General features: G+C 45.1%; 1 protein-coding gene across 3 annotated transcripts in view; it reads left to right on the forward strand.

Moving 5' to 3' along the window:
- The window catches only part of GRIA1 (glutamate ionotropic receptor AMPA type subunit 1), a 147,573-nt gene that overhangs the window by 25,655 nt on the left and 109,261 nt on the right, over positions 1-12,657 (forward strand). For all 3 annotated transcript variants that reach the window (XM_032403566.1, XM_032403567.1, XM_032403568.1), the window contains exons 4-5: positions 2,737-2,898; positions 5,203-5,370. In XM_032403566.1, the coding sequence (XP_032259457.1) occupies positions 2,737-2,898; positions 5,203-5,370 (330 nt within the window). The remainder of the gene's footprint in view (positions 1-2,736; positions 2,899-5,202; positions 5,371-12,657) is intronic.

A 12,657-nucleotide genomic window follows, 5' to 3' on the forward strand; every position in this document is an offset into this window, starting at 1 on the left:
TCAGTTTGATTAAACATAACTGAGGTTTGGCTCCATTAACCTTGTAGTCAGACATTCTGGTGATGGAAGTGAGTGACATTTATGTTCAAATAAACTCTGCCATCCGTTTACTGTGGCCCCCATTATGTTCAAGAGGGGGGCAGTTAGTACAAAATGCTCAGGAGCTGGTTATAGACTTTCAAGTGATAGAAGATGACTCCGGGAGAGAATTTCCATTTGATTCTCTCAATAGTTAGTTTATGAACAAGATGTTCTTTTTAAAGATCTCTAAAAATGATGAGAAATTTCTCAACGGTGCTTTAGCTTTTAACCAGTGGTGGGATTTCTCTTAGATGGTATAGTGTCTGCTAGTATATATTCTGATTCCATCTGTACCAACAACTTGCTAGACCACTGTGCAAATCAGTAGACCTCTGCAAAAGTCTATAAACTGTGGCTATGGGAAAAGTTAACCTGAGCTTCTCTTTCCAACCAATTAAAACTGTCCACTGGCATTTGCTGCCTGTTTATCATATTTCCCCTGCCTAATTAGCATTCTTGCTTGAGAAAGTCTCTGGTTTTTATTCATTCACACAGCAAATATGTATTGAGAATCTGATCTGTACCAGGCATTGCTCTAGATGCCAGGCTCCAGGACACATCAATGAACAAAATAGAAAAGGTCTGGAGAAACTTAAACAGGGCACTGAGAAGGAACTGGCTGGACTGGGTGGTGGGGTGACATTGGTTTCGTCTAGAAGCAGGACTTAAGACAAGGATTCAAGTACAAGTGGTTTCTTTGGATGCCAGTGAGGAATCTGGAAAGTTAGAAAGGGACAGGATGGCATCCAGTAAAGGTGCACAATCAAGACACGTACCCCTGCGGGAGCCTGATCCCTTAAGGGACCTCTAGACATTGATGTAGAACAGGTCTCAGAGTTGTTTCCCCCCCCCCCCCCCCCCCCCCGGCAACTCTCTCACCTCCAGCCACTGGGGAAAGGAATCTGGAATATTTTCCTACTAGCTTTCCATCTGTCATTGGTTGACTGCTTCTCTGAGTGTATTAATTCCCATAGGGTTGAAGTAATAGGTATTTGCGATTAGTATAGAAACTGAAATATCAGAGGTGCCTGGGTGGCTCAGTCAGTTAAGTGTCTGCCTTCCACTCAGGTCATGATCTCAGGGTCCTGGGATGGAGCCCCGCGTCAGGCTCCCTGCTTAGTGGGGAGTCTGCTTCTTCCTCTCCCTCTGCCCCTCCCCCCCATGCTCTCTCTCTCTCAAATAAACAAATATTTTTTTTTTTAAAGTGAAATATCAGTGTATAAAGGGGAGTGGAAATGAGCAGGGTACTTACTGGCAGCATCTACCACAGGGTGGAAATTGGATCTTTAGGTAAGGGGGCCAGGAAAGACCTCTCTGAAGAGACTGCATGTTGGCTGAGATCCTAAAGACAGAAAGGAACCAGCCAGGGAAACCACACTTCGAGGCAGAGAGAATAGCTAGGACAAAGGCTCTGAGGAGAACTGAGCTTGGGTGATTTATAAAATACAATTAATAAACAATCAGAACTTTAGAGGCACTTAGTGGGGGGTTGGGGGAGTATCTTTGAGTCACAAAGTTGTTCATGACTAGATCTTTTAAACAAGGAACTAGATAAGTCAATGAGAAATTAAGAGACTTGGACAATGTCATAGGACTTCATTGTATATACTATGCTACATATTTACTTGTTTGTTTATTGTCTAGAATGTAAGCTTCATAAGAGAAGGAACTTGTTTTATTCAGTATTAGAATATGCACTAGAGGTTTTCAAAAATTTTTATTGAATGATGAGTAAAGACTTTCAGAAGACCTTAGTTCTAGTCCATGTTCTGCCACTGACTCACTGGATGACTTGGTGATCAATTCTCCCACTTTATCTCAGTTTCTTTATATGGAAAATAGACATAGAATTTCTACCTTATAAAGTCATAAAGTGAAACAAGGCCATAGATACGAAAGTACGTGCACTATGGAATATATTATACAAATACCAGGTTTCCTTTTTAAGTCAAAGACCTCCTGAATTTGAATGAACTTTACCAAATGGGGAGGAAAGATTTATTCCTGGTAAAGGATCCTTTGTGGATGTTAGAACTGATCGGGCCTCACCGGGTAAAGAAAAGCTAGTCTGTGGTACAGGAAAGAGCACGGAGGGAGGGATGGTCAGAATCCAGTCCAGAATCCTACCTCTTCCACAGACTTGCTGGTGACCTTTGGGAGCCCACAGGAGCTTGCTCCTGACGGACTTCAGATTCTTCTTCTCTCAAAAGGGTGGCGAATGTGGGTGGTAGTTAGTTCCCTCCTTATGTGTCTATTCTGTTCCATATTTGTGGCATCATAGTAACCCCACTCAGTCTGCACCACACACTTGACGTGCATCATCACATTGCTTTTTCTCCCCAACTTCCTACCCTTCGTTATTCAGACAAGAAACCATCAGGCAACTTAGCCCAAGGTAGTTTAACTAATGGCTGTGAATAGCAGAGCCAGCACTTCAACCCAGGCACGGCTGGCTTCTGAGCAAATGCTCTTAACCACTGTGCTAACTGTATACAAACTAAGTGATAACCTTCAGAAGGAAGGGAGGCACATATGTCTCTCCATTCAGCCAGTTTCACCTTATGGAACACGATGGAAATCCTGTGACCCTCTAACATGATTAACTTGACTGATCCAGGCAGCATGTTCTGACTCTTTCCCCTCCTCCCTGCACAGGGTTTCATGGATATTGACTTAAACAAATTCAAGGAGAGTGGAGCAAATGTTACAGGTTTCCAGTTGGTGAACTACACAGACACCATCCCAGCCAAGATCATGCAACAGTGGAAGAATAGCGATGCTCGAGACCACACCCGAGTGGACTGGAAGAGACCTAAGGTGAGGGGACGGGCAGCAGACAGCAAAGGACCAACCTGGTCCCTTTCCCTGCCCCAGATTTCTGGGCAGTCTTAGACTTTAGGAAAGGATAGCTTTCTAAAAGGAGCAAGATAAGGAAAATATATACATAAAAATTAAGGGTATGCTGTAAAGGTTGGACAACCCAGAATGACAATGGTTTAAAAAGATAAATATTTTGTTTTTCTCTTGTGTAAGCAAAATTCAGAAGTTAGCAATCTGGGGCTTGTATAATGGCTTCACAATTGTCAAACACTCAAGCTTTTTCTATCTTCTTGTTCTGCTGTCCTCAGGATATGGCTGCTGCCTTATAGCCCAAAATGGCTGCTGAGGATCCAACCATTAACTCAGTATTCTACCTAGCAGGAAAGTGAAAAGGAAAATAAAAAGCACAATGACTTCTTTTAAGAACCCCTTTCAGAAGTCACACAGATCTCCTATTCACATGCTATTGACCACATCTTAGAAACCTAGCCCCAGCTAGCTCCAGGAGAAGCTGGAAAATGGTGTCTCAATTCTGGGCAGGGCCTCCATGTTGCACAGCTCCAGGAGGGATGCTGCTTGCATTCATTTCTTTGTGGATGGAGCCTTCTTGCGTTGTGCATGGAACTAGCCCTTTATCTGGTCAGCCACATACTCAGCTAAAAATCAGAGAAATCTAAGCAATGTCCAGCTCATCTCTGCCTCAGAGCATCAACTCCCAGTTATGCATGGCATCTCCCTCTCACTCCCCAGCCATGAAGGTCTAAATCCTACAGCCAAAATCTATTTTGCTTGCTGTTCGATAGTGGTTTAGAATAAGGAGAGCAGGTATTTTTTCTTTTCCATGTCAGACCCAATAGGTTGGCAGAGGCTGTGTGGAACACTGAGTTGAGGATTCTGAGGCCAAATTTGTTTATCTGGAGCAAACGGAATCCTCGGCAACTTTCTCTTGCCCCTCAATTTCTTTTTGCAAATGGCAAACCATTTAACTGAGATGCTTCTCATCCCACTCTTGCTCAAACTGATTTAGCAATTCAAAAATGAAGATTTATTTCCCATATGATTTCACTCATGTGTGGAATTTAAGAAACAAATGAGCAAAGGGTGGGGGCAGCGGGGAAGAGAGAAAGAGGCAAATCGAGGAACAGACTCTTAACTATAGAGAGCAAACTGAACGGTTACCAGAGGGTGGTGGGCTGGGGGCGGGGCGGGGGGGGTGGAATGGGTGAAATAGGTGATGGGGATTAAGGAGGGCACTTGTCATAATGAGCACTGGGTGTTGTATAGAAGTGCTGAATCACTAAATTCTACACCTGAAACTAATATTAGCCGGTAGGTTAACTAATTGGAATTTAAATAAAAGCTTAAAAAAATGAAAATTTATTTCAATATGAGCTTAAGCAAACAAAATCACAAATGTGCTTTAAAGCAATGAACAAACCACATACCAGTTAACATGTGAATATCCCGCCCAACTTCCAAAAGATTGGCGATTATAAAAATAACCAAATGTAATACCTATATTTTTTCTTTTAAAACGTGAAAGAATCATAGTCAAAAACTGGAAAAATACTCATGCATTCATTCTACAACTCTCTGTTGTGAACTTAAAATGTGTCAGGGAACAAGCTAGGATTGGGGACAAATTAATGAAGAAGACAGACACGAGTTCCAAAGCTAGAAAATAGTGTCCTGGATTGTTAGCCTGCTTTGTTTCATCAATATCTTAGCCCCCTTTCAGGCAAGAGGGGAAAAATGGAGAGTTATCGTGAATAAGCACAAGGGGCAAGTGTGCAGGATATAAACCTGCCACTTGTGAGGCACAATGTGGAAATAATTAAGAGCTTACCTTTCTTGGATTATTTTTTTTTCTTTCACTGTCACAAGAGATAGTGGAGTAAATAGTTCCTCTTGGCTCCCAACTGGTGCCTTAACACAGAGAAAACCAACTGGTTTTCCATGGACTGCATCAGAGCTATAGATGTGCTGCATTTAATCTACACATTCTTTTTCCAGTTGGAGCAACATTTTAAAATTGCCAGATTGCACACAAAAATCTAGAATTCTGGCTTCCCTTTGAAAGTCATAACTGGCAACACGGAACTCACAACACTGGCTAATGAGGGGAAGCAGCAACCCCCGTCTAAGGCACAGACCCTTCCTGGCGCACCCCTGCCCCGGACTCCCCAGGCCCGGCCCACTGCTGCCATTCTCATCACCAGGATGCACTCTCCCAGACAGAGCTCCCACCTGCCTCCCTCTCAGCTCTCCCTGACACCTAACTGTCTCCATTCCTCCCACCAGTACACCTCTGCGCTCACCTACGACGGGGTGAAGGTGATGGCTGAGGCTTTTCAGAGCCTGCGGAGGCAGAGAATTGATATATCCCGCCGAGGGAATGCTGGGGACTGCCTGGCTAACCCAGCTGTGCCGTGGGGCCAGGGGATCGACATCCAGAGAGCGCTGCAGCAGGTGAGGCCGGCAGAGGCTGCTGCTTCTCGTGGGAGCCTCGTAGGGGATGGCAGCATCAGTTTCAGGTGGGAGGTAGCTATTTAAAAGAAAAGGTAGAGAGCGCGCCTGAAGTTTGGACAACCACTGCATTGTGTTGGTGGCTCTTGGCATACATGGAAGCTCATGTAGAATTTTTTTTTTTTTTGTATGGAATTCATGGGGCACCTGGGTGGCTCAGTTGGTTAAGCAGCTGACTCTTGATTTTGACTCAGGTCATGATCTCAGGGTGGTGGGATCGAACCCAGCATCTGGTCCTCACGCGGGGGAGAGTCTGCTTCAGGATATTCTCTCTCTCTCTCTCTCTCTCTCTCTCTGTCTGTCTAAAATAAATAAATAAATCTTTTTAAAAAATAGTACGGAATTCCTGATAGTGTAAGAGCTGTATTTTCTGCTTAGGGATCATGCTGAAAAGGGAAGCCAGTGATTCTGCAGTTGGAAAGGGGACTTGAAATACGTAGGGTTGAAACCCAACCATTTTAGCAGTCTCCTGGAGACTCCTCACTCTTGCCCTGATTTTCTGGATGTCTTCATTACCTTTGCTCTCTGGGCACATTTCATGAGGGGACCCTGACAATGTTTCTCAGTACTTGTGATCCTATTTTCTTGCTTCTCAGCACTGCAATCGTCAATTTTGTTTGCACTGAAGAACAGTTAAAGAACAGGGATAGAAAATGGTCATGGCCATTCCAATCAATTGGCTATGCAAAGGATTCTTAGGCTGAATCTAGTTTCAACAGGGAAGAGTATAAATACTCAATTAATGAGATGTCTGCTGTGCAAGCAGGATGAGACAGTGGTACACGTGGGCGTGTATTTAACAGTCCTGATTTGGAAGCTTCTGGGAGCTTGCCCTCAGCTTTATCACTCTCAGAGCTCCTGGAAGTCTCTTGAAGTCTCTAGAAACACCTCAAGTCCAGGCTCTGATTCTTGAACGACAGATGGATAGATAGCACCATATGATGCCTCTGATGCCTCCTGATAGAAAGGCTGTGTTTCCAGAGGGGACCGGGCAAAAAGGGTTGTGCCAAATCAAAGGAATGTCAGAGTATCAGGCACAGTGGCAAGCCAGCACCAGCAAAATATTCAGCTGCAGAGGTCACTCATGACCCACCTCCGCCCCATCCAGTAGACTTGCCTGGATAAGACCGGTTTTACTTTTAAGACTACATTCAACAGAAGGTGAATTGGGGGCTCCCAGGGAAGGAGAGGAGCATTTTTGAATGAGGAAGAAATACAGAGCAAAGTGCACAGCCATCCCCATTTGTTTCCCAACCACACATGCGCAGCTCTAGCAATTTTCACAACCTGGAGAAAGAGACGAGAAAGGAACATCACCAGCTGTTCCTCTGCTTGGATGAAGTGCCTTTACATGGAGGAGAATATGTTGTTCTGTCCTCTGGAATGAAGCTAAGCAGCAGCCCTGTGACTACAGGAGGAACACGCTAAGGGGTCCGCCAGCAGCCCTTTCTGCCCTCCCCTGTCTCCATGTAGGGTGGTACCTTCACTGGGCAGCAATAGCAGACATCGGGCAGCGACCAGATGATGGCCAAAGATGCAGCATCCGCCTTCTGGCTTATTTAAAATGCTCTTCCAGACTCCACAGTCGAGACAGATTCTGTTTGCAATGTGAGACTGGTTTCAGAAGGTCCCAGGGACTTGACCTTAGCTTCACCACACTTCCAACTCCTTTGCCTCTCCCATATTAATGCTGTCCCTGTCAGGAGGATATCCTGACGCCACCATGACAGTGACAAAGCCTAGGAGGTAATGTGGGTGGCAAGAAGGGCTCTGAATCAGGAGGCAAGAGAGCTGGGGTCCAAGTCCAGCTGGGCCCCGGCTCTCTGAGTGACCTTGAATTACTCATTTCCATTTCCTACATACTTCCCTTTCTTTATCCATGACAATGAGAAAGATAGACCACTCCCAAGTTTCAACTGGCTCCAAGCATTCTAAGCATCTTTTTCTCTCTTATGGTCTAAAGCATGTCTTTCTGATAGTCAAGTATACTCAATCTTCTGCTTCTGTCTTCAGTGGGTCTTGGGAGGAGGCAAGTGCCTTAGTCAAAAGTATATGACCTCTTTTATATTGTCTTTGAGTCAAGACATGTGTCTGCCTCCCTGGCAGCCAGTCAGCTGCTCCCTGAGAGCCTGTTGTGTGTTCTGGTCTGGGGCAAAGTACTGGAGATAAAGAGAAGGCAAGACCTACCCCCAAGAAACTCTATTCAGCCTCTACTGGGGGGTAGCATGGGTGGTTGAGAACTAGCCATAAACATGAAACCCCAGCATTCTGATCCTAAGATCGGCCGTTCAAATGGATTCCTTTTTAAATCTTTGTTAAGATTCTACAATCACCAAAAATGAACAATTAGGACTTCATCAAGATAAAAAGCTTTTGCACAGCAAAGGAAACAGTCAACAAAACCAAAAGACAACCGACAGAATGGGAGAAGATATTTGCAAATGACATATCAGATAAAGGGCTAGTATCCAAAATCTATAAAGAACTTATCAAACTCAACACCCAAAGAACAACTAATCCAATCGAGAAATGGGCAGAAGACATGAACAGACATTTTTCCAAAGAAGACATCCAAATGGCCAACAGACACATGAAAAGGTGCTCAACATCGCTCGGCATCAGGGAAATCCAAATCAAAACCTCAATGAGATACCACCTCACACCAGTCAGAATGGCTAAAATTAACAAGTCAGGAAAAGACAGATGTTGGCGGGGATGTGCTGAAAGGGGAACCCTCCTACACTGTTGGTGGGAATGCAAGCTGGTGCAGCCACTCTGGAAAACAGTATGGAAGTTCCTCAAAAAGTTGAAAATAGAGCTACCATACGATCCAGCAATTGCACTACTGGGTATTTACCCCAAAGATACAAATGTAGTATCTGAAGGGGCACCTGCACCCCAATGTTTATAGCAGCAATGTCCACCATAGCCAAACTATGGAAAGAGCCAAGATGTCCATTAACAGATGAATGGATAAAGAAGATGTGGTGTGTGTGTGTGTGTGTGTGTGTGTGTGTACACACACACACAATGGAATATTATGCAGCCAACAAAAAACCCCCGAAATCTTGCCATTTGCAACGACATGGATGGTACTAGAGGGTATTATGCTAAGTGAAATAAGTCAATCAGAGAAAGACAATTATCACACGATCTCACTGATATGAGGAATTTGAGAAACAAGAGAGAGGATCATAGGGGAAGGGAGGGAAAAATGAAACAAGACGAAACCAGAGAGGGAGACAAACCACAAGAGACTCTTAATCTCAGGAAATAAACTGAGAGTTGCTGGAGTGGAGGGGGGTGGGAGGGTTGGGGGGGCTAGGTGATGGACACTGGGGAGGGTATGTACTATGGTGAGCGTTGTGAATTGTGTAAGACTAATGAATCACAGACCTGTACCCCTGAAACAAATAATACATTATATGTTGATAAAAAAAAAAAAAAGAATCTACAATTACAAAAATTTATTGATGAATGAGACCTTAGAGATTACGGACTTCCATTTTCCCTTACTTTATAGATGAGGCAGCTGACCCAGAGTGGGCAGTGACTCATCCAGGGTCACACAGCAGCTGAGTAGCAGAGGCTGGAGGAGACTCCATCCTGTCCCAGGCTCCCCCTCTGCCTCAGGCCTGTCCTGTGACCCCCTGTGCCTTTGCTTGTACATATTGAGCTCCAGGGCCTTCCACATAGTCATGGCCACTGTCAAGACATTTCACCTTCTAGACCCATCTCTTGAAAAGTCATGCCACTGGGAAGCAACTGTGTGCCCACAATAGGTGAGGTAAATCCTACTGACACTCAGTCCGTGGGTTGAGCGCTCAGGTCTCTGCTGCCCTAACCAATGGCTTTCAGGCCACACATTGGGAAGAGGCCTGTAGTGTTCAACTTGTGTGAGAACTGGGATGCATGTGACTTAGGTCTGAAGGAATACGCCCATTATTCTAAAAATAATGCTACTGACAGCTCTGATGTGTTGAGGGCTTCCTATGTACATGAGGTTCTCAACATACTTTACGTTTGATCTCATTAAATCCTCACTATAATACTTGGAAGTAGCTAGTTTTATTAATTGTGCTTTATCAATGGAGAAAATGAGCTTCAGAGGTATTCTTTTAAATTTCCCAAAATTACGTAGCTGGTTAGTGGTGAAACAGTAAAACTGGAACTCCAACCCCCATCAACTTGCTACCTCACTGTGTGTATGTAACTGCTCTGATGTCTCGGAGGTCCAGCCCAGCAGGGAAGACACAGGGCTATGGCCCTGCCAGCAATAGCACATGGTCTTGAGTAGTATCTGGGCACCCCCATAACCCTCACCCTGCTGTAATTTCCCCAGCAACAGAGTGAAGATAATCAGCCTCCTGCCTGCCCTGTGCCTGACAGCCAGGGAGCCATTCAGAATAGTAATGAGCCCACGTCCTGGAAACCCCCAGTGCTCCAGGAAGGAGTGGACATTAGGGTGCCCATAAGTCAGCTTCTGGCTGGCAGAAAAGATCCAGCTCCCCAAGTCAGGCTCTTAGCGTTTGGATGTCATAGGCCCATTGAGGATATGATTTTTAAAAACTCTGGACTCTTTTTCCCAGAAAAATGCACACATGTAGATATCTATATTTTTGTATGACCAGGAGTCAGGGGACTATGTATACTCCTAGAAGCCCATCCCAGGACTTCAGATGAAGAATGTCTGCCCTACATAATAATCAAACCTCTTAGTCTTTGTGTTTGCAATCTGTTAGCCAGTGATCAAGCTTATCAAGGTGAAGGTATCCCCAGCATTTTGCCAGGTGAGATCTGGGGTGGTGTGGGCAATAGGGGTGTAAGACACAGTTCCTGCCTTTCAGGACTCAAGACCCACTTTTGAATGGAAGACAAACTTAAGAAACACTAGCTATAAAGGTTAGTAGATTAAGGGCTAAATAACATAGCCAAGCTCTCAGTCCTCTGGATGGTCACAGCAGAATGCCTTGACTGAGGAATGTGGACATCAGCAAGGCTTCCTATAAGAATGGGACTGGGGCTTTAAATAAGGTGATCATATAATTTATCATCAAAACTGGGACATTTATGAGTGAAAGAGAAAGCTATTATCAGTTATTCCAGAACAAGAGATGTAGACTGGAACTGTCCCAAGCCAACTGAGACTGATGGTCATGAAAGCCTTAAAGGAAGGATAAATTCAAACAAAGAGTGGATTGGGCTTTGGAGGGTATGGAAGAGATATAAATGATATCCAGCAAGAGACTAGAGTCAGGATACAAGCAAGGACTTGTGGGCATCATGCTTGGCTGTTAGGGAGTTAGGAAGAGAAGAGCTAGGTTCTCACCATGGCTCCACCAAGTTCTAGCTTGAAGATCTTGGACTAACTGCTCAACTTTTCTGGCTTCGATTTCCTCATCTCCTAAATGTATGTAATCCTCTTAGCACTGCCTGCCTCATTGGCTTGTCACAGGGCTCTAAATAAATAAATAAATAAATAAATAAATAGAAAAAAAGAAAGAAAAAGAAAAGAAAGAAGAATGTATAAGCTTCTTTGAACATGGGGGCAACTGAATGAGATAATTAAGGCCAAGTTATTCTTCCCATTGTGCAGGTGGAAAAGTGGGAGCTCAGAGGGGTCCTGAGACTTGCCCTGGCCAGAATAAACAGAATGTGGTCCACCGGGACCTAGTCCACAGGCCCTGATTTCCCGCACCCAGTGGGCACTCAGGAGGAGGGGCCAAGAGGATGAGATCCACCTGAAGGCAGCCACAACGAGGTTACAGAAGCCCTGGGTCCAGAGCATCTCTGCTGTCTCCCCCAGGAATAGGGGACGAAGAAATCTGCAGTGTTGATGCCTCAAACAGTGGAAACACCACCCGGCACTCCTCCAGCACCGGGCAGGAAAGAAAAGTTGTCCTTTAGCATCTCATTTGTGGTAGACTCTGAGCTGGCGCCCAATACCACTTGCAGGAAACCACGGCTAATTCTGTTTTTCACAGAGGAAGCTGGCAGGCACCAGGATGGCAGCAGGAGTTTCAGCAAGCAAGAACTCAGTCTGACCCCAGTCTCCCTCGGATGGGTGATGGGGGCGATGAGGGCCAAGAATCTCAGCCCTGATGGACAGGACAGCAGTTTCCTGATTTGCCCAAAGTGGACGTTTCTGAGAAGCTGCTGCTTCTGACTCTGAGTTCCAACTATCCACATAAATGGTGTGGGGCTGAGCCATTCGGTTGACCTCTCCTTGCTCTGCCATCATGGAAGGGTGATTCTGGGACATCTCCTTTCCCACCCTTTGATCTATTTCAGTGTGTATAAATCTTAGCTTCTCCAACTAGATGGTAAGAGCCTCCAGCTGCCCCAGACCTCTCATGACTTACTGTAAATCCTGAACCCAAGTGCCATAAGCTCCAAGTCTCAATAATCCTATCTGTAAAATGGACAAAATAACTGCCGCTCTCGCTCCTTACTGGGTTTCTGTGAACGTCAAATACACATCCTCCTGTGAAAACACATGACAGTGCAAGAGTCCTTCAGGTAGGGGGCCTAGAATTCCACTAATGATGATTTTTTTGGAAACCGAGAAAGGCTTGTAAAAATGACAGTGACAAGACCTCCCTTTGTGCTGAGAGAGTTCCCTGCTCTGAGATAACAGCTTAGCAGACTCAAGGCTTCAATGTTAAAGTCATCTTATTTGCCCATACCTGACCCACCCTACGACCCCACAGTCAGAGTAGCAACCATCCTCGCCATCCTCATCACTCAAATAATGTACACTTTACATGGAACACTCGTGTCCAGGGAATACGCGAAGCACTTCCATTCTTTGAGGAGGAAACCAAGAAACAGTGGGGCTCAGTGACCTGCTCATGGCCGAGTCATTGGGCATGACCAGAGCATAGCTGGGGAAATGCCCAGCGGAAACAGCAGGTGGTAGTGGTAGGCACAGAGACCATACTGCTGTGCACATTTCAGAGCCTAGCAAGACAGCATTGTCCCCTGTTTGAGAGGCCACTTGGCATCATCAGTGAAGATACTGGAATATAGAAGAAGCCCTGGATTTTAGGCCTGCCTTTTACCCTGAAAAGTCTTAAGTCTGGAGCAAATCAGTGTACCTTCCAGAGGTTTGGTTTCTCCCACATAAAGGAAGATCATCTCTAAATGGCATACCTCAGGAGTTCCTGTATATGGAGACGAATAGGCATGAAAGTGCTTCGTAAACATGAAATACTTGGCAAATGGTGGTAG

Source organism: Phoca vitulina, unplaced genomic scaffold, assembly GCF_004348235.1.
Source record: "Phoca vitulina isolate PV1807 unplaced genomic scaffold, GSC_HSeal_1.0 scaffold6, whole genome shotgun sequence".
In the NCBI taxonomy this organism is placed as follows: domain Eukaryota; kingdom Metazoa; phylum Chordata; class Mammalia; order Carnivora; family Phocidae; genus Phoca; species Phoca vitulina.